The 27,999-nt window shown below is 37.5% G+C and overlaps 1 protein-coding gene across 1 annotated transcript in view; it reads left to right on the forward strand.

Moving 5' to 3' along the window:
* PKHD1 (PKHD1 ciliary IPT domain containing fibrocystin/polyductin) overlaps positions 1-27,999 on the forward strand; it is a 1,710,134-nt gene that overhangs the window by 241,148 nt on the left and 1,440,987 nt on the right. Inside the window, exons 16-17 of the mRNA XM_053709557.1 lie at positions 12,865-12,979; positions 13,752-14,027. Of these exons, the coding sequence (XP_053565532.1) occupies positions 12,865-12,979; positions 13,752-14,027 (391 nt within the window). The remainder of the gene's footprint in view (positions 1-12,864; positions 12,980-13,751; positions 14,028-27,999) is intronic.

The raw sequence follows: 27,999 nt of genomic DNA on the forward strand, positions 1-27,999 counted from the left end.
AGTATAATGTAGGTGGCGGCGATGTCCGGTCGGCAGATTAGGGGTTAAAAAAATTTATTATAGTGTTTGCGATGTGTGGGGGCCTTGGTTTAGGGGTTAATAGGTAGTTTTTGGGTGTTAGTGTACATTGTAGCACTTTAGTTAAGAGTTTTATGTTCCGGCGTTAGCCCATAAAACTCTTAACTACTGACTTTTAAATGCGGTAGAAGTCTTGAAAGGAGAGGGTGTACGGCTCACTTCTTCCAAGACTCGTAATACCGGCGTTAGGCAAATCCTAGGATACGCAATTGACGTAAGGGAATTTGCGGTAGCCTCGAGTCGCGGAAGAAAAGAGAGCGGTAGACCCTTTCCTGCCTGACTCGTAATACCAGCGTTAGATAAAAAGCAGCGTTGGGACCTCTCAACTCTGCTTTTTAAGGCTAACGCCAAACTCGTAATCTCGCCGTTAGTTTCTTATAGATACATGGTTTAAATTGTCTATCTATCTATCTATCATCTATCTATTCTATCTATCTATCATCTATTTATCTATCTATCTATCTATCTATCTATCTATCTATCTATCTATCTATCTATCTAACTATTTATCTGAATTATTGCACAGACAATTAGCAAATCTAGGCAAGTATCCCTCCTTGCCTTTATCCAGAAATACCCTGTATACACTATAACCAATACGTCAGAGGATTCTGGGTAAGATATGCAAATTAAATATGCAACAGCTCAGGCTTTTTGTTTCTGATACTGTGTTACAACATCGCAGTGCCCTTGACAGGCAAAAAAACAGTTTTGTCCAAAACATTTATGTTGGATTTTTCCCAAAGTTAATTTCGGACAAATTGTGTTCATGTACAGCTAGATTACGAGTTTTGAGCGCTATAGAGAAATTAACGAACGCAACAAAAGTTACGTTATTTAATTTCCTATAGCACTGCCATTACAAGTTTTCAAACATACACCTTTTGCGTGCGATATGGTTGCGTTGAGCTCCATACTGCACCCAAAAAGCCATGTGTTTGACGTGCTTTTGCATGATTTCCCCATAGACATTAATGGGCAGAGCCGCTCCCACTCTGCCTCTCCTAATATCGCCGCTACCTAAAAATAATTATTAACCCCTAATCTGCCGCTCCCGATATCACAGCCACTATACTACATTTATTAACCCCTAAACCACCAGCCCCCCACATCACAACAAGCTGAATTAAACTATATTAACCCCTAAACCTAACCCTTACACCCCCTAACTTTAACATAATAAGTGTTAGTGTTAGGATTTTTTAAGGGTGTATTGGGTGGGTTTATTTTTAAGGTTAGAGCTTTGGGCCTGCAATAGAGCTAAATGCCCTTTTAAGGGCAATGCCCATCCAAATGCCCTTTTCAGGGCAATGGGGAGCTTAGGTTTTTTTAGTTAGGCTTTTATTTGGAGGGTTGGTTGTGTGAGTGGTGGGTTTCACTGTTGGGGGGGGGTTGTTTGTATTTATTTTTAAAGGTAAAAGAGCTGATTTCTTTGGGGCAATGCCCCGCAAAAGGCCCTTTTAAGGGCTATTGATAGTTTAGTTTAGGCTAGGTTTTTTTTTTATTTTGATAGGGCTATTAGATTAGGTGTAATTAGTTTAAATATCTTGTAATTTGTTTTTTATTTTCTGTAATTTAGTGGGTTTTTTTTGTGATTTAGCTAATTTAATTTAATTTATTTTATTGTATTTAATTTAGGGAATTGATTTAATTGTAGTGTAGTGTTAGGTGTTAGTGTAACTTAGGTTAGTTTTTATTTTACAGGTAAATTTGTATTTATTTTAGCTAGGTAGTTATTAAATAGTTAATAACTATTTAATAACTATTCTACCTAGTTAAAATAAATACAAACTTGCCTGTAAAATAAAAATAAACCTTAAACTAGCTACAATGTAACTATTAGTTATATTGTAGCTAGCTTAGGGTTTATTTTGTAGGTAAGTATTTAGTTTAAAATAGGAATAATTTAGTTAATGATAGTGCTTTTATTTAGATTCACAAGAACTGCTTGTGCAATGTTAAATGCTGACAGGCTATGCTGTCGACATTCAGCAATGTCTGTCGGACATGATTCGCTGAGCAGATTATGTCGGACAGACACTGTGTACATTCCTTTCAATTACCTTTAAAAGGCAAAATACTTATCTATGGAGTGATGGGAAGCCACACTAATCACAGAGCCCAGTACTACATTAATAGGAGGCTTAGCGTGACCATGGGCTTTGTGAAAAAGGGTTGCTCCCCAGCGCATTATAAGTAAAGCTTTTTACTAAAATAAGTAAGTATTAAAACGGCAGGTTTTACTTTTCCACCTGCAGTAAAGGAACTGTGATCTTTTTATAGACATACTTTCTGAGGAACCATCACCTGCTGAGCATGGGCAAGATTCACAGAATATATGTATATGCATTTTGTAATTGGCCTATATGATGAAGTGGTAGGAAAAAAAGAACTATAAAAATTTTCATAAACAACTCTACTACTCATTTGAAATTCAAACTAAGCTCTTTTGCATTGTCTTTTTATTATGCATTTATTGATTAGCAAATTCTACTGTGATTAGTAGTCCTTTAAGCACCTACACATTTATTTTTCCTCTATTTTACTTTTATGGGTGGACTGTGACAACCCTTACTGCTCCTAATGTGGCTGTGTCTGCAACTATTAATAGTCGCGAGCCCTACATATATCCAACTGCTGGTGGACATGGGTTTCCCTACTACTACTAATGCTACAGCAGATGCTGCCACAACTGCTCCTTTAGATGTTTTAGCTACAGTAATAGAAAATATCCTTCCCAATCATTTTTTTGTGTGGCCTTATTGTACACACAGTGAATTTAAAGGGACAGTCTACACCAGAAATTTCATTGTAAAAAAAGATAGATAATCCCTTTATTTCCCATTCCCCAGTTTTGCACAATCAACACTGTTATTATGATACACTTTTTACCTCTGTGATTGCCATGTATCTAAGCCTCTGCAGACTGCCCCCTTATTTAAATTCTTTTGACAGACTTGCATTTTAGCCAATCAGTGCTGACTCCTAGGTAACTCCATGGACGTGAGCACAATGTTATCTATATGACACACAAGAACTAACACCCTCTAGTTGTGAATAAATGTCAAAATGCATTCATAAATAAGAGACGGCCTTCAAGTACTAAGAAATTAGCATGTGAGCCTACCTAGATTTAACTTTCAGGTAAGAATGCCCAGAGAACAAAGCAAAATTGATGATAAAAGTAAATGGGAAAGTTGTTTAAAATTACATTCCCTTTCTGATTCATGAAAGTTTATTTTTGACTAGACTATCCCTTTAAGTCATTTTGATTGCAGTGAATTGGAGGGTTTCACTGAATGGGCTCCTGCCTTTACCTCTAGGATAGACCAGGCTTGGTCTAGCTAATATTTTTGTTCACTCAAGAGCGAACTGCGCTCAAAGTAAAAAATAAGGGGCCTATTTACTAATGTGCGAGCGGACATGATACAATGTAGTTTATCATGTCCGCCGCAAATTGATAAATGCTGACAGCATACGCTGTCGGCATTTTTATTACACCAGCAGTTCTTGTAAACAGCTTGTACAATACTGACCCTTGCAGATTCGCAGGGGTGTCCGATAGTATAGAATCGGGTGGATTGATGTCCGCAGCCTCAGAGGCAGTGGACAAGTTATGGAGCAGCTGACTTTAGACCACTGCTTCATAACTACTGTTTCCAGTGAGCCTGAAGGCTCGTGCGTAAACAGGGGCATCAAGCTCCATTCGGAGCTTGATAATTCGATCCCTTAGCCTGCATATTAAAGGTTGAAAGTAAAACGTTATCATGCAAGCAAAAAAATCAGGCGCTCTAACTTCAGGACTTTGGATTTCGTTACCATGATAACTACTTCTCCCCATATACTTCTATGGGGCACACTACAAAAAGCCTTATAAGTAAAAAAAAAAACAGCCTTTTTATAAAATCTATCTATGTATATATTTTTATATATACTGAGTGTGTGTGTATATATATATATAAAAGTTCAGGAAAAGACAGCACTTACCAGTATTTAGCAAAGTAAAAATTAGCTTTTAATATTACATTTAAAAAAACAAAGGGAGATTGCATGACGTTTCGGTGCTGTACTAGCACCTTTATCAAATTTTCCCAAAGTAGAGACAGTCCCAAAGTTAGTTCATCCTCAGTGTGATGTCCCACGAAAGAAAATATAAAAACAATACAGCTACAGTTCATTTATACCCTTCACAAATGATACAATTCCAAACACCTGAATCGTGAAAGCATTGCCTACGTGCACGTCCTCTTGCTACGTGGCATGTCCCAATAGGTCAGCATATTCCACCAGAGGTTTCCCTTTCAGATGGTGTAGTAAACCGCATGGCTAATTTACATAGCTGATGACGTGGTGATGTATCAACGCCTCCTCGGCAGTGTAGTGACATATCATTCGTGTATGTAGAAAACGGATATCCAGCACATGGTGAAAAATGCAACAATGTTGCGTATAGGCAATTTTGCACAGCATCATGTTCCACATCTAGTGGATGGTTCCGTTATTCAGATATACTAGGCTTTCGATCTTCAACATCCGAGAGGAGCATAGGTAACTTGACTCGTGAATATATAACGCCCACAGGTGGACGTCGTCAAGGGGAATCTACTTGTCATCATGGATTATAGAATACTGAGTGAGAGGTGTCAAAAGAGCACGGTCATAAGCACTGATAGTGCCTCCAGGAAAACTTGTTCATCTTCATGCCCCACTTATCGTGGGTGACACCATATCGTCAGGATCAATAAAGAATATATATATATATACATCCCTCATTATAGCCTTGATGACAAAACCCTAAAGGATTATGTAATAAAATACTGGGTAGCTTTTAACATGACAGGTGCTGGAAATTTGTATGTGAAAGGGTTTAAAGACACAGGGGCCTATTTATCAAAGGTCTTGCGGACCTGATCCGACAGTGCGGATCAGGTCCGTAAGACCTCACTGAATGCGGAGAGCAATACGCTCTCCGCATTTAACATTACACCAGCAGCTCACAAGAGCTGCTGGTGAAATGCCGCCCCCTGCTGACTCGTGACCAATCGGCCGCGAGCAGGGAGGTGTCAATCAACCCGATCGTACTCATCAGAGCAGGTGGACAGGGTTATGGAGCAGCGGTCTTTGGAGCTTGATAAATGGGCCCCATAGTATAAATATAACACTATAACAAAAAATATTGTGTCTTGAAGATTAAAAACTGTAGGCTGATCAGATGATGTGATGATACTTGCACATAGTATCAAATGAAGCAGATGTTAAATGGCCAATGGCATTGAAATTCAACCTAGAAATGGTCCAAAGTCCTATTTAATATTTAGACCTTTGGGGGATACTGTGTCCAGCATGTAGATCCACCTTGACTCCAGTTGGAGCAACATCCTTGCACGATCACCACCCCTCTTTTGTGGGGGAATATGATCAATGATCATGCTACGTAAACTGGACAATTTGTGTTTCTGTGTGACAAAGTGGCGTGCCACTGGGAGGTCAGATTTACCATTCTTTAGTGCTTCCCTTATAGAGAATCTGGGGTTTGCCATTCTATCCTTGAGAGAAGTAGTGGTTTTCCCAATGTAAAACAAGGAACAGGGAAACATAAGAATATAGATGACAAAAGTGCTGCTACATGTTAGCCTATGTCAAATTAAATATTGTTTGTTCTTGTGGGGATGTCGAAAGGAATCCCCCACATGCATACTGTTACAAGTCACGCAATCTCCACAACTAAAGCATCCTACTTTGCTAGTTTTTAGCCATGTCTCTTGTTGGTAACTTTGCCTATTGTCCATTTTAACCAGAATGTCTCTAATATTTGTGGCTCTTCGATACACAACCCTTGGTGGCTTCTGTCTCCAATTAGCAAGGTTCCCAAAATATCCCATCTATTATTTAAGGACTGCTTTATGGTCGGATGCATTGGAGTGTATGTCGTGATAAAATTAAGTTGGTCCGTTGTCACAGGATCCTTAATAGTTGGAGTAAGTAGCATAGTTTGGGTACATTTCTCCAGATTAATTATTGCACTCAAAATGTCATTTTTATCATGACCTCTTTGTTCCAATTTGTCACACATCTGGTCCAGCTGGATATCAAGTACTTTTGGTTCGGAATTATTACAAATGACCCTTGTGAGTTGAGAGGATATTACTCCCATTTTCTGATGTTTAGGATAAAAGCTAGAGGCTAGTTAAAGGGAATTTTGATCTGTGGGTTTTGAAAATAGAGACGTACCTAGTCTAATACCTGTTGTATGCTTCTTCTTAAAGATATTTAAATCCAGAAATTGAATTTGATTTAAATTATGTTCCATCTTAAACCTAATTGGTATATCAATATGGTTTAGTTCTTGGACCCAATTTAAGAGACTATCCAGATCACCATTCCATATAAAAAACAAATCGTCAATATATCTCATATAAAAACCCATATTTGGATGTGTCATGGGTTTCATTATCTCAGTTTCATACCAAAGCATGTAAATATTAGCGTAGACTGGGGCCATTTTCGACCCCATGGCCGTACCAGTTGTTTGCTGATAATAATAATTCTCAAAAGAAAAATAATTTTTGGTAAGACTTTGTTACATAAGTTCCAGTAAGAACTAGATTGGTAGACCTTTGTAATGTGTGTTATTAGTGACCATGGATCTGACAGCCTTCAGACCCCCATTATGAGGAATGACAGTATAGAGGCTCTCAACATCCATAGTCACCAATATATCATCGTCATTAGTTGAATTTAAAGAATTCAATTTCCTGATCAGTGTAGAAGAATCTAACAAAAAGGAGAATGAGTTCTGTACCACTGGCTGTAATTGAAAATCAATGTATTTTGCTTTCCCTGAAAATAGGGACCCCCTAGCGGAGACATGCTGAAAGGATAAGGAATACTACTGACCTACGTGAGTTGAGGGGTGATACCCCCATTGATGTTTATCATAAATTACTTAATCTTAACAAACGTAAAATTGATTTCCATTTATTATATTTGTCCTATTACCATAAAAACAAATGGATTCCTATAGGGTTTAGGAGTTCTAATGTTCCTACTCTGGGTAGATCCAGTGCAGAATTTTGTAGAAAGTGGTGTTGCATTTTAAACAAATGCTCATATGATTTGATTTTGTTAACTATTGAAGAGATCGAAATTCCCTTTTACTAGCTTCTAGCTTTCATCCTAAACATCAGAAAATGGGAGTAATATCCTCTCAACTCACAAGGGTCGTTCGTAATAATTCCGAACCAGAAGTACTTGATATCCAGCTAGACCAGATAGATATGTGACAAATTGGAACAAAGAGGTTATGATAAAAATGACATTTTGAGTGCAAGAATTAATCTGGAGAAATGTACCCAAAAGATGCTACTTACTCCAACTATTAAAGATCCTGTGACAATGGACCAACTTAATTTTATCACGACATACACTCCAATGCATCAGACCATAAAGCAGTCCTTAAACAATAGATGGGATATTTTGGGAACTGATAAGAACCTTGCTAATTGGAGACAGAAACCACCAAGGGTTGTGTATTGAAGAGCCAGAAATATTAGAGACATGCTGGTTAAAACTGACAATAAGCAAAGCTACCAACAAGAGACATGGCTAAAAACTAGCAAAGTAGGATACTTTAGTTGTGGAGATTGATGTGGGGGATTCCTTTCGACATTCCCACAAGAACAAACGATATTTAATTCGACATAGGCTAACATGTAGCAGCACTTTTGTCATCTATATTCTTATGTGTCCCTGTTCCTTGTTTTACGTTGGAAAACCACTACTTCTTTCAAGGATAGAATGGCAAACCACAGATTCTCTATAAGGGAAGCACTAAAGAATGGTAAATCTGACCTCCCAGTGGCACGCCACTTTGTCACACAGAAACACAATTTGTCCAGTCTACGTAACATGATCATTGATCATATTCCCCCACAAAAGAGGGGTGGTGATTGTGCAAGGATGTTGCTCCAACTGGAGTCAAGGTGAATCTACATGCTGGACACAGTATCCCCCAAAGGTCTAAATATTAAATAGGACTTTGGACCATTTCTAGGTTGAATTTCAATGCCATTGGCCATTTAACACAGTATCCACCAAAGGTCTAAATATTAAATTGGACTTTGGACCATTTCTAGATTGAATATCGATGCCATTGGCCATTTAATTCTGGATCTTCTGTTTCATTTGATACTATGTGCAATTATCATCACATCATCTGATCAGCCTACAGTTTTTAATTTTCAAGACACAATCTTTTTTGTTATATTGCTATATTCATACTGTGTCTTTAAACCCTTTCACATACAAATTTCTAACACCTGTCATGTTAAAAGCTACCCAGTATTTCATTACATAATCCTTTAGGGTTTTGTCACCAAGGCTATAATGAGGTATGTATATATATATATATTCTTTATTGATCCTGGTGATATGGTGTCACCCGTGATAAGTGGGGCATGAAGATGAACAAGTTTTCCTGGAGGCACTATCAGTACTTATGACCGTGTGCTTTTGACACCTCTCACTCAGTATTCTATAATCCATGATAACAAGTAGATTCCCCTAGACAACGTCCACCTGTGGGCGTGATATATTCACGAGTGAATTTACCTATGCTCCTCTCGGATGTTGAAGATCAGAAGCCTGGTATATCTGAATAACGGAACCATCCGCTAGATGTGGAACATGATGCTGTGCAAAATTGCCTATACGCAACATTGTTGCTTTTTTCACCATGTGTTGGATATCCGTTTTCTACATACACGAATGATATATCACTCCGCTTGCCGAGGGGGCGTTGATACATCACCACATCATCAGCTAAGTAAATTAGCCATGTGGTTTACTATGCCATCTGAAATGGAAACCTCTGGTGGAATATGCTGACCTATTGGGACATGCCACGTAGCAAGAGGACGTGCACGTAGGCAACGCTTTCACGATTCAGGTGTTTGTAATTGTATCATTTGTGAAGGGTATAAATGAACTGTAGCTGTATTGTTTTTATACTTTCATTCGTGGGACATCACACTGAGGATGAATTAACTTTGGGACTGTCTCTACTTTGGGAACATTTGATAAAGGTGCTAGTACAGCACCGAAACGTCATGCAATCTCCCTTTGTTTTTTTAAATGTAATATTAAAAGCTAATTTTTACTTTGCTAAATACTGGTAAGTGCTGTCTTTTCCTGAACTTTTGTATTATTTTGTTGACATATGCACCCCAGCAGTTGTTATTTTATGCATAGGAGTGCATTACCTTTGGGATCCTTTTATATATATATATCTGATCTCTGATGAAGCGCATGTGAGCATGCGTGAAACGCGTCAGTTCTTGCCTACCTTGCACACTGTTTTAGTGCTGCACCTATACGCTTTGAATAAACCACTTTGGCTTTGAGTTCCCTGGCATCTTCTTTATTCTTTTCATTATATATATATATATATATATATATATATATATATATATATATATATATATATATATATATGCAGATACAGATATAGATACACAGTAAAGACATGCTTATATACACACATACACATATTTAGATATCAGTCCACTAGATGTGGACTCTTAGAGGAGTATGGCTGTACCTCACTTATGAGGCCCAAAGATGGCCAAAACAATCATCTGGGGTTGCCATGTTCCTTATTCAGAGAATAATTGCCTGGTATTTCAGGGACTGGATTGTCTTTGTTTGGCATTATCAGACTGATATACTTCAGGAAAGTTCTTCTTTGTGATAAGCACATTTGGGCTACAAGAGGCTGCTCCCAGGTAGTAAATCGCCATAGAACAAGCTACCAATCTGTTGTTCGTTCCTGGGAGTGTATCTCTTTATATATATATATATATATATATATATATATATATATATATATATATATATATATATATATATATTCATATTTATATACATTGGAACCCTTTTCCAGTCAAACACTTTGTCATATAGTGTAATAGTTTATTTTAATATGTTTTAGTTATGTTTTGTGAAAAGATTTTTTAACCCTTAAACTTGATTTCATGCTAAATTTTCGAGTGCGGTTTCGGCTTTCAATCGAGCACAACCTAAAACTTTCAACTTGTAATAAAACCCATTGAAATTATAGGTTGCGCAATGTCAGCGGCACTAACTCTTCTCTGATAAATGGCATTTCCCAGGGACTTGTAATATCAAGTTGCGTGCTAATGTTATCATGGTCAAGTGATATTGCTTATTGCATCCCGTGCAATCATTATTGTGCTACTTGTAAGCTGGCCCAGTGTTTTGCCAACTGCTCCAGGTCTCTCAGATAGGACGGGTTCATTTTCCCGACTGCTGTTTTGAGATCTCTCCACAGGTGATCTATGGGGTTTAGATCTGGACTAATTGCTGGCCAGTTCAGTATTCTCTAGCGCTTGACATGTGCTTTGGGTCATTGTCCTGCTGTAAGACCCATGACCTCTGACGGAGACCCAACTTTCTGACACTGGGCCTTACATTGCACCACATAATTCTTTGGTAGTCTTCAGATTTCATAATGCCATACACACAGTCAAGACATCCAGTGCCTGAAGCAGCAAAGCAACCCCAGAACATCAGTGAACCTCCACCATTTTGACTGTAGGGACTGTATTCTTTTCTTTAAGCCTTATTTCTTTTTCTGAAAACAGTAGAATGATGGGATTTACCAAAAAGCTGTATTTTTGTTTTGTCTGTCCACAGCACATTCTCCCAAAAGGATTTTGGCTTCCTCAGGTAAATTTTGGCAAACTCCAATCTGGCTTTTTTATGTTTCTGTGTCAGCAGTGGGGTCCTCCTGGGTCTCCTAACATAGCGTCCCTTTTCATTCAGATGATGACATAAAGTGCAAGCTGACACATTTGTACCCTGTGCCTGAAGGTCAGCTTGAATTGCTCTGGAAGTTGATCAAGGTTCTTTATCCACCATTCCAACAATCCTTCGTTGCAATCTTTAATCAATTTTTCTCTTTCGTCCATGTCCAGGGAGATTTGCTATAGTGCCATGGGCTTGACAATGTTGCGTACAGTGGACACAAGAACATTAAGATCTCTGGAGATGGACTTGTGACCTTGAGATTATCCATGCTTTTCCACAATTTTTGTTTTCAAATCCTAAAATAATTCTTTGCTGCTCTTTCTCTTCTCCATGCTGGGTGTGGCACACAGAGACACACAACGGAAAGGTTGAGTCAATTTTTTCACCATTTTAACTGGTTGCCGGTGTGATTTCTATATTGTCAGCACCTGTTAATTGATACAGGTGAGTTTAATTGCAAATTACAGGAGCATCACAAACTTACAATTTTTGAGAAGGTGACAATAATTTTGTATAGTCCATTTTTAGAGTTTTGCGTGGAATGTGTCAGATTTGGCTTTTTTTCTCCACCTTTTTGTGTCATACCAATACAAACAAAATAAATAAACATAAGAATTTCTAAACATTTATAGTTGCAACAATTTTCTGGGCGAAGTGATCTATTATCTGACAGAAATGCAGGGGTGCCAATATCTTTGACCATAACTGTACATTCCGCTTTTTGCTTAATTTTCACCCCAAAATGGCAAGTGTCATTATTGTCTCTTAAAAAACGTTCTATGTTTTGCCAAAGTCAGCTGTTGCTTGTGGTTTCCATAGGATTTCTTTCCTTTTACTGCTTCAAAAATGTTATGTGTGGCCCCTCATGTTTTAGGAAGTTGGCCATCACTGAGATACATGACCAAAGCAAAAGTAGAATAGGCTTGCTAATTAATTCAGTATCGATGATTACTGTCTAATATATTTTAATGCAGTTTATTTTTCACTTAAAGGGATACTGAATGTTTTCAGATTCAGATAGTGCATGCAATGTTAAGCAACTTTCTAATTTACTCCTATTATCAATTTTTCTTGTATTCAGCCACCAATCAGCAAGCTCTATCCAGGTGCTGAACCAAAAATGGGCCGGTTCGTAAGCTTACATTCCTGCTTTTTCAAATAAAGATACCAAGAGAATATATAAAAAAATAATAGGAGTCAATTAGAAAGTTGCTTAAAATTGCGTGCTCTATCTGAAACATGAAAGAAAAAAAATTGGTTTCAGTGTCCTTTTAACCATTTATATGCAGTTTATAGTTCAGGATCATTTTAAGATCAACTTCAAACATCAAAACAATGAATTGTAGTCATAATTGGTTCTGGTGTCATTGTTTACACCTCTGATTTGAGCAATAATTTAAACATGTTATTTAACTGAAAAACATTAGAGTTTATTATACATGTGATATGAGCATGCACAGAACGTTTAATTAAAAACAAAAAACAATGGGAACAGCTGACATATACTGTTCAAAACCCCAAAATTAGTTTCCAATTGGTCAAAGGTAAATATTTGTCCTAAACAATTTTATAGTGGGTCCCATTGTTCACAAATATATTTGAAAAGCTTGTAAAAAAAAAAAGTGGGTTATTGTCGGGTTTTCATGTGCAACTAAATGGCTTCAAACTTGAAAACCTGTGAAAATCTGGAAATTATGGTGGATTAGAATGTGGTCATTTTATGCATTTGTTGATGTTGAACCTAATGTTCCTAGTTCAATGAGTAATTGTCTCACCAATATATTGACCATCTCTCTCCTATGAAGATCAGCTGTAACATGATCAAGCTTGCAGAGCCTAATGACATCGAGCATCCTATTCAAGCCTGGATTTATTCAATTAATTTTGTTAAAGATTGCTTCTTTAAGCAAATGAGAAAAAAATAATCCTTATACTGCTTGTATGTTTAATTATTCACAGTGCTAAATTAAGTGGCTTTTTCGTGGCACCAGAGACAAACAACTACACGTTTTGGATTTATGCTGCCAATAAGGCTTCTCTCTTCTTTAGCCATTCAGAAGATGCTCAAGCAAAGGTATGGTGACTGTGTATATTATTAGATTTTTATAATGTTGTTTTTTAATGCTCCCAGTTAAACCTCTAAAAACCAAGAACAACAATCTCTTAACTAAACAAACACTTATGGTAATAGGACTGTGTTTCCAGGTGTGTTTGTACTTTATGAAACTATTAATACTTATGACTGACAATGTTTCATCATACTGGTGGGTCCCTTTATGATACAATTAGTGGGGAGCAGTAAAACAAATTGTCAAGACCTAGGACCTTTCTTACATACCTTGGCAATGTCTGTTATGTCACCACATCAGAAGAGGTACGTCCTTATTGTCAATGGTGCTGGGGGAACGTGAACAGATCTGATGTCCTTTAAAAAATAAATCACCACCAATAGTTGTAAGACTGATATTTTACCTATATACATATAACAAAACTTCATATTTATAACATTTATTTATCACAACCAGGGCCAGGGATGCATGAAGGGTTCACTGGTTCATTGATGTCATGTGCACTAGCAAGCTGAAGTATTTTTTTTGCCCATGCTCATTAGAGGAATTGCTGGTAAAATCATGTGACAGGAAGCAACTTTAGAGCATAAGTTCTAAAATTGTGTCTCTCTTATCTCCCTACAGGCAATGGCTAAACTGACACTGCTCAGAATTAAATTGGTTTCTGTTTATAACACAACTTTTTTCTTTTTTACGTTCACTTCAATTTTATTAAAGGGATCTACTTAGAAAGCAATGCCAACTTGACTTCTCAATCTCAATATTTAATTACAACAGGTCCAGATTGCCTCCATTCCACAAGGTATGTCCACATGGTCTGATCACTGGGAGATGGACTGGGATGAGAGATGGAAGCAGAAATCATATAAAATGGAACTTGTTAAAGACAAGAAGTATTACATAGAAATGTTGCAATTTGGGAGTGGACCAGAGTCAACAATGGAAATTGGGGTTCAAATTCATAACACATGGCTAAATCCAGATGTAGTGAATACATATCAAAGAGAGAAACATCAAATAGTGGCTCATTCATCTCGACTTCCTGACATTCAGGTGAGGGGTTTATTGTCTATTACAAATACATATTGTAATGTACATTATTGACTTAATGGTAATGTTTATTTATTGCTAAGTAGATGTTGGTATGAAAGGGTCACAAAAAGATATAAAATGTTTTATATGTTGTTAGATAGAACCAATGAAGAATATGGGTTCCTAAAACGCAATCAATCCTCATTTTTCTTAAATATCAAATTCTATTAAGAACAAGTACCACATGCATACCACTAAGCTTTCTTTCTTAAACTTGGTTAGCAAGCAATCGAGTCCTCCCTCCCCTTTTATTTCTCCTCTCTTAGCTATTCTTTCTCTAATGTCTTCCATTATCTTTCTATTTCTCATACCTTTTTCTACTATACAAACACTTAGGTGCCGAATTATCAAGCTCCGAAAGGCCGTGCGAGTTCTAAGGCCGCAGACATCAATACGCCCGATCCTATACGATTGGGCTGATTAACACCCCTTGCTAGCAGCCGATTGGCCGTGTATCTGCAGGGGCGGCATTGCACAAGCAGCTCAACCTCTTGTCTGTAAATGTTGGCCAGTAACACAGGAATAAAAATCTCTACTGACAATTATATAGTCACAGGCTTTGCATCTTGAATTCCCACATCTAAATGTACAACCTGTGTGTAACCAAGACCCTTGGAATGATGGCAAAATGCTAGGGGAAAGAATATTACCCAGTGTTGCATTCTTAGAATATACACATCTAAAGCCTTTCTCCACAATATCCTTCAGACCACTATCACCATATAAAAGTGGATGGTACTTTTTATGATTTTACAAATAAAATGGTACTCTGAAGAATATTGGGTAATAAACAATGGCTGATCATTTTTCTTTTTTGTTTGTAGGGTATCTTCCGTAGTGTTAGTGTTCACACTTTTTCAATGCTGGTTATCAAACCAGAAGAGTAACCTCTATTGATAAGGCGTTTCCTCATTCTATTACTTTCATCTGAATAGTCTTGTTCTCTGGAGCAAATTATTTTAGCCATTATAAACTGGCCTTTGGCAATTCCCCTAAAGACATGCCTGCGGTGGGCACTCCTGGCATGCAATAAGGTATTGCCAGAGATTGGTTTATGATAGAGTTTGGTATGGACACATTGTTTATTCGGATTCCCCACTAAAGTGATATCCAAATAGTTGAGGCTGTCCTGTTGCCACTCATAAGTAAAAGTGATGCCAGTATTACTTCCATTCAAGTATTCCACAAAGAATTCTGCCTGATTTTTATCGACAGACAATACAAAGATGAGGTCATCTATAAATTGTTTATAGAACTGAATCGAACTGTGGTAGGGATTGTTTTCTGTATAGATGAAAATGCGTTCTATCCAACCCACAAATATATTGGCAAAAGCCGGGGCAAATTTAGTCCCCATGGCTGTGCCCTGTTGCTGCAGATAAAATACCCCTTTGTGACGACCAAGGTTAACCAACCCTGTGCCAGTCACTTGTTTGGCACAAAAAGGGTTATTAGACCTCTCTACTGTCACTACTCAGTCACAATATAACCCCTTCAGGCAAGCCTGTGACTTAGTTCAGTGTGTGCAAGGGTTAACACTCTATCTAGTCTGCTCAAAACTCCCCTTTAATTCCACCCACACTAAACTAAAAATGATAGCTGCCATCACTTATGATTTATTAAAGGAAAATTCTAAGAAAAAACACATAATTACACATAAACTTTCTGAATGCAATTTAGCAGAAAAATAACCTACTATACAGTCTAACTGCTACCAGTCTCTTTCAGTAACGTGGTTAAATATTAGAGAAAGGCCAAATCTTAATAAATGAATTATTTATTATGCCAAAAATATTATGCACAATGCATTATTAATAAAAAGTTGTTGCAAGTAAAATTACACACAAGCAAACAGTATTAAAATAAAAGAGAGAAATAATAGATTTTATACTTTACTAGTCTTAATATATGTGCCAGGGATATTGCATGAAGCAATGGGTCCTTACTCCTTAGTAACAGCTTCCCTTGTAAGAATGACAATTTCAATGTTAAAACACAAGACCCTTATACATTTTTTCAATAGATCAGGTTGCCTGACCTCACCCCCTTTGCAGGGGCTGGCTGGGAAACCCCCTATCTTTTACTATAGTCAATAAACTTTAAGCACCTTTGGCTGAAATCAGAGAACACAGATGCTAGATACATTCATTTTCATATAGGCAGAAAGACAATCTCTTATTTACATTGTGAGAATCAGTTTAATACCAAATATGACATGGTTGCCATATTTCCATTCATCTGATGTTGTAACATGTTTTAAACACATATCTACATTGTACCCATGTCCCTTTATTGATCTTATCGGTTTCTGGGAAAAGCACGGCTCTATGTCTCTAGAGCCAACACTTTTACTGGCTGAATGCACCAATGCCTATATGATAACATTTAGTCAAATGGGACTTAGAAAATATTTATTAGGGGTTCTAGCACATCAAATGGAAATCATATGCTTACCAAACACAGCACACAGTTCTTCTTAAAAAACAAACAACTGTTTTAAGCTCACAAGCTAAAGAGACTTAACCCCTTGGCAGCTAAATCATGAGGTATTTGTGACACCTCTCCCAAATAAGAGATGCAAAGGGAGGTGGCCACAAGCCACTCCAGCTGCATATCAAAGGGAGCTTCCCCTTGCGGTGATAACGCCATTGCCGGACAAATTGCACATACCAGTTTTGCCATCACAATGCCCTCCATTTAAAAATGCCACACCATTTTCTCTACCCAGCTGATTTAATATATTTCAGGGACCCTCCCATGCAGCCTGTAGTTTGTTCTGCCTCATGGGTGTCAGTACAAGAACATTTTGCCCTTATACATTTTTTCAATAGATCAGGTTGCCTGACCTTACCCCCTTTGCAGGGACTGGCTGGGAAACTCCCTATCTTTTACGACAGTCAATAAACTTTAAGTACCTTTGGCTGAAACCAGAGAAAACATTATAATTTCTGCTAGATATTGTACATCCATTTTCATATAAACAGATAGGCAATCTCTTATTTACATTGTGAGAATCAGTTTAATACCAAATATGATATGGTTGCCATAATTCCATTAATCTAATGTCATAACATGTTTTAAATACATATCTACATTGTACCCATGTCCCTTTATTGACCTTATCGGTTTCTGGGAAGAAGCACTGCTCTGTGTCTCTAGAGCCGACACTTTTACTGGCTGAATGCACCAATGCCTATATGATAACATTTAGTCAAGTGGGACTTAGAAACTATTTATTAGGGGTTCTGGCTCATCAAAAGGAAATCATATGCTTCTTAAAAAACAAACAACTGTTTTTAGCTCACAAGCTAAAGAGACTTAACCCCTTGGCAGCTAAATCATGCGGTATTCGTGACACCTCCCCCAAATAAGAGACGGAAAGGGAGGTGGCCACAAGCCACTCCAGCTGCATATCAAAGGGAGCTTCCCCTTGCGGTGATAACGCCTTTACCAGACAAATTGCATATAGCAGTTTTGCCATCACGATACCCTCCATTTAAAAATGCCACACCATTTGCTCTACCTAGCTGATTTAATATATTTCAGGGACCTTCCCATGCAGCCTGTAGCTTATTCTGCCTCATGGGTGTTAGTACAAGAACATTTTGCCCCATCTCATACACTCCCTCTCTGGCAGTAGAATCCTGCAACTGTTTTTGTAGGAATATGACATTGGCATCTCTTGGTTTTGCAAGTACCTCCCCCAATGATGCTTGCATTTTGTCCCAGAAAGGTACATCATACCCTGTTACAGAAGTGTCTGTGAAGCCTAGTTTCTATTCACACCCTTTGACTGTATTGTGTTTTGTCAGCTTTTGAATGCCTGTACTTCTGCACTTTTGTATGGTTGGTGGGGGGTTGCCTAACTGCCCCCCTCTTCTCCACTGTGGGTCCTATTTGCTGAGCCTGCTGGGGACTCTGATTCTGCATACCTATCAGTGTATCTGCTGAATGGCACTGTGGGGCTGTGCAAATACACGTCTCTGTACTCCTCCCTCTGCATCTGCAGTCTGTGTCAGTCTCTGTCCCCTAGCCTGTGCAGTCTGCTTATACGTCACAGCTGAGGCTACTGGGGTCTCTGTCTTTTTTTTTTTATATATCTTTTTATTGTTTGTTTTTTTTAACATCAGAAAATAAAATATATTCAATATAGAAAACAAAAAACAACAACCAAAAAAATAAAACAGGTACCTTGGTTATTACCATTAACATAGAAACTAAAACATGGTTTATCTACATGGATCATCCTGAACTTAAATGATATCCCTTAGGAAATCACTATTTTCCTTTATCTTCACATGCTTAATTAATAAAATACAACCAGAAGAAAATAATATAACAACCATTGCCATATGTTACAATGCCCTTCAAACAATATTACAATATTACTAAGGTAAATAAATCTACACGAAACACTTTACACTGTGTTTGATTACATGACTGTAACTAACATAATCATCCGATTCATATCGTAATCATACTTCTAGATTTTAACATAGTTCATTCTTACATAAACACATAATAAAAAAAAAAGGAATCCCCCCCCCCCCCTGTCTCTCAAGAACCCAGGCCCCGGTTCATAAAACATGATTCAAAAGCAATATCCTTAAAGATCTTTAATAACTATTAGTACACTTCTCTGTATAGTGAAATCCATGACACTGGAAATTCGCCTAATAACACTATTTCTGCAAAGCTATCAGAACTTAAAAAGGGATTCAATATGGATCTTTGAACTTGATTTCAATTATAGGGAGCCATCTTACTAAGAATTTTTTATTTTTTTTTCCCCTGTTAATTGCGTATGAAAGGATTCAAATATGTTTTGGTTTTGTACTTCTCTAATAAAGAGTGAGAAACTAGGGGCTGTTTTTCCCTTCCACGCTTTCAATATTAAGTACCTAGTCAATAGGATTATTGTATTTAATATATTTTCATGTAGGGGTTGATTATCTGAATGATTTTTAAGAAATATGATCTCTTCTAGCCCAAGAGAGATGTCAACTCTATAGGTTTTGTTGAGCCAGAAGATAACCTTTTTCCAGAATTGATTGATCTTTGGGCAGCGTCCGAACATATGCAGGATATCTGCTTTTGGGTGCATACAACGTGGGCAAAGAAATGTTTGCAGTGGGAACATTCTTTTTAGTCTAAATGGAGTATAATAGCAATTATTCAATAGTTTTGTATGTGACTCCAGTTTATTGAAATCTTACATTTACCTAAAGCCAAAAAGCTTATCTTTATTTTTTCATGATTCATATCAGGAAAATAAGGTATCCAGGTATCGCATATTTTATCTAAGAAGATTTGACTTTGTTTAGCCAGCATTATATTATATATTAATGAGATTGACGAGGTTCCCCCTGAAAACTTTTGGATATATATTCTAATGTCAGACCATGCACCATTTCTATGCAGGACCCAGCCTTTGCTGTCGACAAAATGTCGTACTTGTAGATAAGCAAACAAACTATTTCTTGGTAGATCAAATTGCATTACCAGCGACTCGAATGAATGTGTCTGGCCAGAATCTAGTAGGATTTGATGGACAAATTTCAGACCCTTCTCCTCCCAGATTTTAAATACTGCCTGGCTATTTCCAGGAATAAATTATGCATTGCCTCTTATTGGGAGATATTCGGATATCATATGATTTGCTCCAATTAGATGGCAGAATTTGCGCCATGCTATCACTACATTGTTAATAGAAATTAGATTACGTACATTTTCCGGGATTTCATCTGTAGAATTATGTAGAATAGCTTTCAGTGAATAAGGATAGATCATATAACTTTCAAGGTCAATTGACGAAAACCAATCAGTTTCTGCTAACCAATCAAATGCAATTTTGACCAAAGAGGCCAGGTTATAAAGACTAATATTGGGTAATGCAAGGCCCGCAGTATTACGTTTTTGAGTTAATTTATTGAGAGAGATACGTGCTTTCCTACCCTGCCAGATGAATTTACTAAACATAGCATTTATTTTATTAATATCTGATTTTTTAAAAGTAAAGGGAGATGAGGGGGGCGGAGTCAACTACCGAAGCAACCAGACGTCTATCTGTCGAGCTCTCACTATAATCCTTGCTATTTTTATTAATAGAAGCTTTATTCTCCTAAAATTATACTAAAAAATATAATCTCAGAGACATCCTCATTATATCGAGAGATTCAGTGCTGTTTTATTTTGAGAAAAAGCAGCCGGCAAATGTCTTTTAATAAGGCCATGCGGTAAGACCTAACATCCTTCCTACAGTCCAAGACTATAAAATTCTTTCCCTAAGAATCTTGGTTCCAGAGGCAGTCACCTATATAACGTTCCCAGAAGAAGAACTAGGACTACAACTGCTTTCCTAAACCTAGGCGACTGGAAAACACTCAATACCCAGCGTCGCTGCCATTATGGAGGCTCTGGAGGCATTTGAACAGCGTACCCAACAACTTATAGACAGTCACTACCAGAGCCTAAAAGAGGACTTCACAGTCATACTGTCTTCGTTAACATCCTCGCTGAAGCATGAGGAAGACCATACCGACTCAGGACAGGATGATGTTACTTACACCATCTCGGTACTCACAACCACGGAGAAGTTGGACACTCCCCTGGGCAGACCTGCGCTGAATCCTCCATGTTGCAGGCCTAGAGGGACACCCGACACAGACCTTCTTTTGCCGGAAAACATAGAAGCAGAGTTAGGAGCGGAGGATGTACTGAGCGCTGATATTTCTTCTATGCGGGTTGTCCCCTGTACACTGCGCGACCCTCCTCATCTAATCCAGCACGCAAGTAATGTTAAATAGTGTGGGAAATGTTTGAAGATGCCTATGCAACCTTTTTGCCCAGGCATGGCTGGCAATGGAAACGAAGATTGGACCCCAGAATATGCCTCTAAGTGCTACAGATCTCTGGAGTTCATACATTATCTCTCACCTCCGGCTCTTGCGGGGCCTGAGCTGCTGTTACCTTCACACAGTGAGGTCCGGTTACAAGACTTGAACTTTTCTGACACCCTCCGCTTATGGGGACATATTTGTGACAACACTAAGCCACAGGGAAAACGCCCTCATAAGCACCATAGCAGTTATTTGGAGAAAAAGGGTATAGGATGACTTTTTTGTCTGTAGCAGATCTTGACAAAACTGGCACTGAAACCCTACGCAGAGTTCCCTCTTATCTATCGCATTTGCTCTCTACAGACTGGCTACCATTGGCTTACAAGCCCTATATTTCTTTAGTTGTCAACTTGCATTGGTTTTATTGTTGATGTTCCTTATCTTTAGATTTATAGTTACTGCCCCCATGTACTTTATTGCCCTCAATGTTCTACAGCCTCATTGCTGAATTAGTCTGACATTGTCTTATATATGCTCACCACCATCTACATAGGCAGTGTTATATGTGTTGATAATGTTTAATTTTAGAGAGTCTCCTAATAAGGATTAATTACCCATTCCACACTGCAAAGCAGGTATCCTACCTATATGTAACTAAGCTGAGCATTAGAGCTGTTTGTATAGACTGTAATACGCCCTCATAAGCACCATAGCAGTTATTTGGAGAAAAAGGGTATAGGATGACTTTTTTATCTGTAGCAGATCTTGACAAAACTGGCACTGAAATCCTATGCAGAGTTCCCTCTTATCTATCGCATTTGCTCTCTACAGACTGGCTACCATTGGCTTACAAGCCCTATATTTCTTTAGTTGTTAACTTGCATTGGTTTTATTGTTGATGTTATTTTTAGATTTATAGTTACTGCCCCCCATGTACTTTATCGCCCTCAATGTTCTACAGCCTCATTGCTGAATTAGTCTGACATTGTCTTATATGTGCTCACCACCATCTACATAGGCAGTGTTATATGTGTTGATAATGTTTAATTTTAGAGAGTCTCCTAATAAGGGTTGATTACCCATTCCACACTGAAAAGCAGGTATCCTACCTATATGTAACTAAGCTGAGCATTAGAGCTGTTTGTATAGACTGTAATCCTATCTCCCCAAATTAAGGTCAATTATTACATTACTATTTCAACTAGGCTATTTGATATTAGTATGCTGTGCATTGTTAGATAAATATTCCTGAACAGAGTTCAGTATATAGGTCTTATCCCCATGATACTTAGACACTATTACGGTTTTGACACACCTCATTATCAAGCACTGCACAACATAGTTACTCCAAGATAGCATTCTCATAACTATAACCAGTGTATAGAGGTTAGCAGCTTTAGTAGCTCATTTTAAGCTCTACAGTAACAAAGTATATGTCCATGATGATAGCTTGTTTTTTATCCAGGCCTATTAGGTTTACAGCCTCAGTATGTGTGTACCTTTTTCTTTGTCATACTACTATGAGACAGTTTCCCTATTCATATAGTCCACATATCTCACATAACTCCCTAGTGAAGCATTGATGCAACACCGCCATTAGCTAGTCAGAGCTTAACATATCATCTTCCTCAGCCCCAAAATGTGCCCCCTTTTCTCCTGCCACTCCCCTTTCTTATTACCTAGAGACAAACATATTTTAAATTATAGGGAGTAACTACCCACAACATGTTAGCTAATCTTATGTAACATTTCCTTGTGGTGGTGTGGGCAGTGATTTACAGACATCCTGGGTTCTCATAGAGCCCTATTTACTTTTAAGCAACCTATGGTGCGGACCCAACCATGAGACACCCAAATCTATGCACATGGTAGCACTGTTGTTTTTAACGTTCAGTTAAATCTGTGGCATATTTGTGCATTTTTATAGGATACTATATTTTCTACACTATGCTATATTGGTTATACCTTTGTCTGAGTGTTTACATCAAATAACATACAGTATATATTAGTTTTCCTCTTCTTATACATAAGCCTACGCATACCTGCCCTTTTAAGGGATACTCCCCCCCTTATGTTTATGGGCCTCATACTAGTAACACCCTAACCCAAAAGTCACTAATAGCAACTGGGACCCTATCTAGCTGTAAGTTAAGTTTTATGTTTATAATATATTATATATCTTGTTTCAAGTGTATTCTCTTTTTAGTGACAGTGCAGGACGTATCCTGCTGTGATAATGCCTCCGTGTGTGTTTAATGCTATACTCTGATTATCTACGGATTGAGAGGTACTAGATGGCCTATAAATCTACTACACTAGATACTACTCCCCACTTGGCTCAACAACAACCTTGTATTTTACGGTGCCAAATTTGTACAGCTGTTGTGATTGGAGCTTACTAGAGATTAGCAGCAAAGATAAGGGATTCAACTTGCTTAGAAATTTCAAACTACGTAACCCTATTTTTCTTCTTATTTCACCATATTATATTTGTATTGGTCGAAATATTTATTATGTTGTTACTATCTACATTATATTGGCTAGTATACTATTGCACAAAGCATAATTCTGGTTTTATGGCAGCGGCCTTTACTTGAGACTTATTTATTCTGGTCATGCAGGCCAGCTAAAACAGAGAGCTATTATATTAATGATGTTTCTTGCGTATATCGTCATTGTTTTGAGGTTTATGTATATACAGGTTTGCTAGTTCATAGTTTAGATGGCCCATACTGGCTCTATTCTATCTTACTTTTATTTTTCTGTTGCAATTTACTATACCAGCGCAGGTTAAAATATTTATCATGGTCGTACTATTTTTATTGTAATAACCAGGGAACTATTGCAAATAACAGAATTTTAGTTTTCTGGAGACAAACTTTACCTCGGTGTTATATGTCTCCTTTGCCCCCCTCCTATGTGATATATTCAGTTGTATGGGTATCTGTTTTTGTTGCCTAAATGGTGTGTTATTTTTATTCTATATGTTATGTGCTATCATTATTTACGACTGTATGGTTGCCATTCCTAGTTTCTCTATGGTCTTGCCCACATTATTAGTACATATTATGTGTTCCGGTAGAGCCTCTCTCCTCCCTTTCCCGCTGGTATTTACAGCCAGCGGGTCATATCCCTCATCCTTTTTCCCGCATGGCCTATAGGTGGCACTCCCCTAGGAGAGGGGCTCACCCGGCGGTCGCCTAGGCTCCAAATATTCTATTGTCCTCCCTTCACATAATATAATATTGTAGTGTGCAATTTCTGTTCATCTCATAGAAAACGAATTTGCTGGCATTAAGTGTTGGATTAAGATTCAGCTGCCTCCTACTTAACTACCACCCCTCATCTTTTTTTTTTTTTTATAAACAACATGTCCTTCCTTTTAAACCCAATATATTGTAACTATATAACATGACCTTTACTAACTAATCTATCATCCTGCTTGGCTCCGCCCTCCACTCCCTTCCCCACTCCACCTCAAGCGGCTCTTGTCCGCTGTACTCCTTTATCCCCCTCCTCGCTAATTTGGTCCAAAAGTGGCCAAACAATTGACTCTGAGTAGCTACATTAGTTATAACGTTCATGACAACATTCGGCTCGCATGCGACCAACGCTGTAGCTACTCCTCTTTTAAGCTTAAAATATAAAACTGAAGTCTCAATCTATATAGTCCAAATCTTTGCTAATGCCCTCGATGAACTGGATTCATCTGCTCCTTTTGTTTACCTCTATTACCCAGTCAACTCCTTTGCTTTGACATATCTCCAGCCAATTTTAGCTCCCTCATTTCATTAAGAAACTTCATCAAATTCCATTCTTTAAACTTATTAATGCTCATTAGGTTGGCATAACTCATACTGTTGGCTGGGCAATATATTTGTAATAGCACTGTATTCTTTTTATTTGTCATTGTTTTTGGATGTATCACTATTGTTATAGTTGTTTATGACTTCAATAAAAAAATCATTTAAAAAAAAAAAAAAAGTAAAGGGAGATTCTGTAAAGGGATATAAAAGTTGTGGAAAAATAATCGTTTTTAATAGGCTAACTCTTGCTGTTATAGACAGCGGGAAAGCTGTCCAAATTTCTAAGTTTGTCTTGATCTTTTGAATAAGCATTTGATAATTTAGATTATACCAATTCTGAGGGTTTTTATGTAGGTATAAACCTAGATATATAAGAGTATCAACAACTTTAAACGGGATTTCCCGAATACTATATCTAGTCTTCTGAAGCCACATTAGTTCACTTTTAGCATAATTTATTTTATATCCTGAAAAGGTACTAAAAAGATTTAAACATGTTAAAATTAGAGGTATTACCTGCGAAGTATTATATAAAAAAATAATAATATCATCTGCATATAGGAGGATTTTTAATAATGGTGTAACTATAGGGGTCCCTATACATACCTGTCTTAACCAGATGGCCAGAGGTTTGAGGGCGATGTTAAAAAGTAAAGGGGAAAGTGGACAGCCCTGTCTCGTACCTTTTCTTAGTGAAATTGCCTTAGTTAATGATCCGTTGATTAGAAGGAAAGATATTGGATTCTTATATAGATTGTATATAAAGTGAACAAAATGATTTTTAAATCCAAATCTTTCCAATGCTTTGAAGAGATACTCCCATTCAATTGAATCAAAGGCCTTCTCGGCATCAAGTGTTAGTAAGGCTGTATCAAATTTTGTTTGTTTCCCTTTAGTGTTCTTTATATTCCATATATAGTCTTAAAAGGTTATAACTTTACGGATGTTTTTTGATGATTTTCTTGATGCCATGAAGCCCGTTTGGTCCGGATGAATGATTCTATCAAGACAGTTCATTAATCTAGCAGCTACAATTGATGTTAAAATTTTATAGTCTGCATTTAAGACCGATTGGTCTGTATGATGCTAGCTCTTCCATGTTTTTACCTTTTTTTTGGTATTAACGTAATATTTGCCGCTGAGAAATAAGCAGATATTGGGGTATTATGTACAAAATAATTATTAAAAAGTTTTTCTAATATCGGGCTGACCTCCTCTACCAAGATTTTCAAATATTCTACCGGTAGACAGTCTGGACCTGCTGCCTTATTCAGGCTAGCCTCATTAATTGCCTTGACTATCTCTTGTATAGTAATAGGTGCATTCAGGGCTGTAAGTTGCTCCTCTGTAATTTGAGGTACTGTAACTTGTGACCAGAAGTTTTCTTGGTTAAAATTATCACCACTAGCATACCTCCCAACATTTCAAAATTCAAAAGAGGGACACATACGCCCCCCCCACCCCCGCGGCAAAAAATTGAAATGTGGTGGGCGGGGCTTAAAAAATCATAAGACCAAAGTAATATAAATAAAATTCTAAATAAAGTCATATATTTTAATACACTTAGGCAGCAAATCAAACACAAGCTCAAACCACTGGTATGGCTATGTGAGCTATGTATTTAATTAGCCTTTGCAAAGACATTGCTAAATATTTTTATCTTAATTGGAAATTTAATAATACATTCATTAAAACTGTTCTCTGCATTCCCCATTAATATTCTAGATTCTGGCCCTTAAAGTCAGCAAAAATGCACAGTAGCACGCTACATAACATACACTTACACATGCAGATACACACACACTACATAGCATACATTTATACATGCAGATACACACACACTACATAGCATACACTTATACATGCAGATACACACACACTACATAGCATACACTTACACATGCAGATACACACACACGCACTACATAGCATACACTTATACAGGCAGATACAAAGACACTACATAGTATACACTTATACATGCAGATACACACATTACATAACATACACTAATACATGCAGCATACACTTATACATGCAGATACACACACACTACATAGTATACACTTATACATGCAGATACACACATTACATAACATACACTAATACATGCAGCATACACTTACACATGTAGATACACACACACTACATAGCATACACTTATACATGTAGACACACACACACTACATAGCATACACTTATACATGCAGATACACACTTATACATGCAGACACACACACACTACATAGCATAAACTTATACATACAGATACACACACACAGTTATGGATACAGATAGACACACACTACATTATATATGGGCATCTGTAATTCATTGTATGGGGTCCTGGGGTTGGCAAGCACATTAGCTAGCAGTCTGCGGCTGCCACTATTCGTTACCCTGGTATTAGCACTGCTCATTGTATAAAACTGAAGGCATGCTAGTATTATCACCAGGGGTTAGACATCATCACTACCAGAGGTAGGTTAGAGAGGTCACCATTACCCGTGGTCAGAGTATATACAGCCTTCTTACTCCTGCTTAACCCACACAACATTCCTTTTCCACAGGGAATATAACAAGTATGTAACCCTGTGAGAGCAAAGCCAGCTGCTTCTGAGTATGGGCCCAATAGAATTTAAAAAAAAAAAAAAAAAATTTTTTTTTTAAATGCCTGGGGCAAATCGGGACAGATGGCTAGCAACCCGGGACAGGGGGACAGACCCCTAAAATCGTGACTGTCCCGCGAAAATCGGGACAGTTGGGGGGTATGCACTAGTGTTTGTATATAATTGCTGATAGTAATTAAAGAATAACTTGCTGATATCTCTAGAATCTGTAAACCTCTGGTCACCATATTTAATTGCTAATATGAAATTTTTCTTCTTTCTATTTTTAATTATACTGGCTAAATATTTGGCCCAGCAGCCATGACATCCTTTAAACTTTATATTAATCTTTTGCTCTTCTTCCTGGGATTTTTGTTTTAATACAATATCCCTTTCCTGTCTAGCCTTATTATAATTCCCCCAGTTTATATCTGATGGAGTATTATAAAACTTCTTATATGCGTTTTTGACCTGATTGGATAATTGTCTTTCCCTGGCAAGTGCTTTCTTTTTCCTACTACTTACATATGACTTAATTTCTCCCCTTAGTACAGATTTAGATGCTTCCCAAAAAATTTCAACTTTATTAAGATATGCAATGTTATGCGTACAGTAATCTCTCCACTTCTGTTTCAACCAGTAGGAAAACCTAGAGTTATTATATAGGTAATGTGGGAAG

Source organism: Bombina bombina, chromosome 4 (assembly GCF_027579735.1).
Source record: "Bombina bombina isolate aBomBom1 chromosome 4, aBomBom1.pri, whole genome shotgun sequence".
Classification (NCBI taxonomy): Eukaryota; Metazoa; Chordata; class Amphibia; order Anura; family Bombinatoridae; genus Bombina; species Bombina bombina.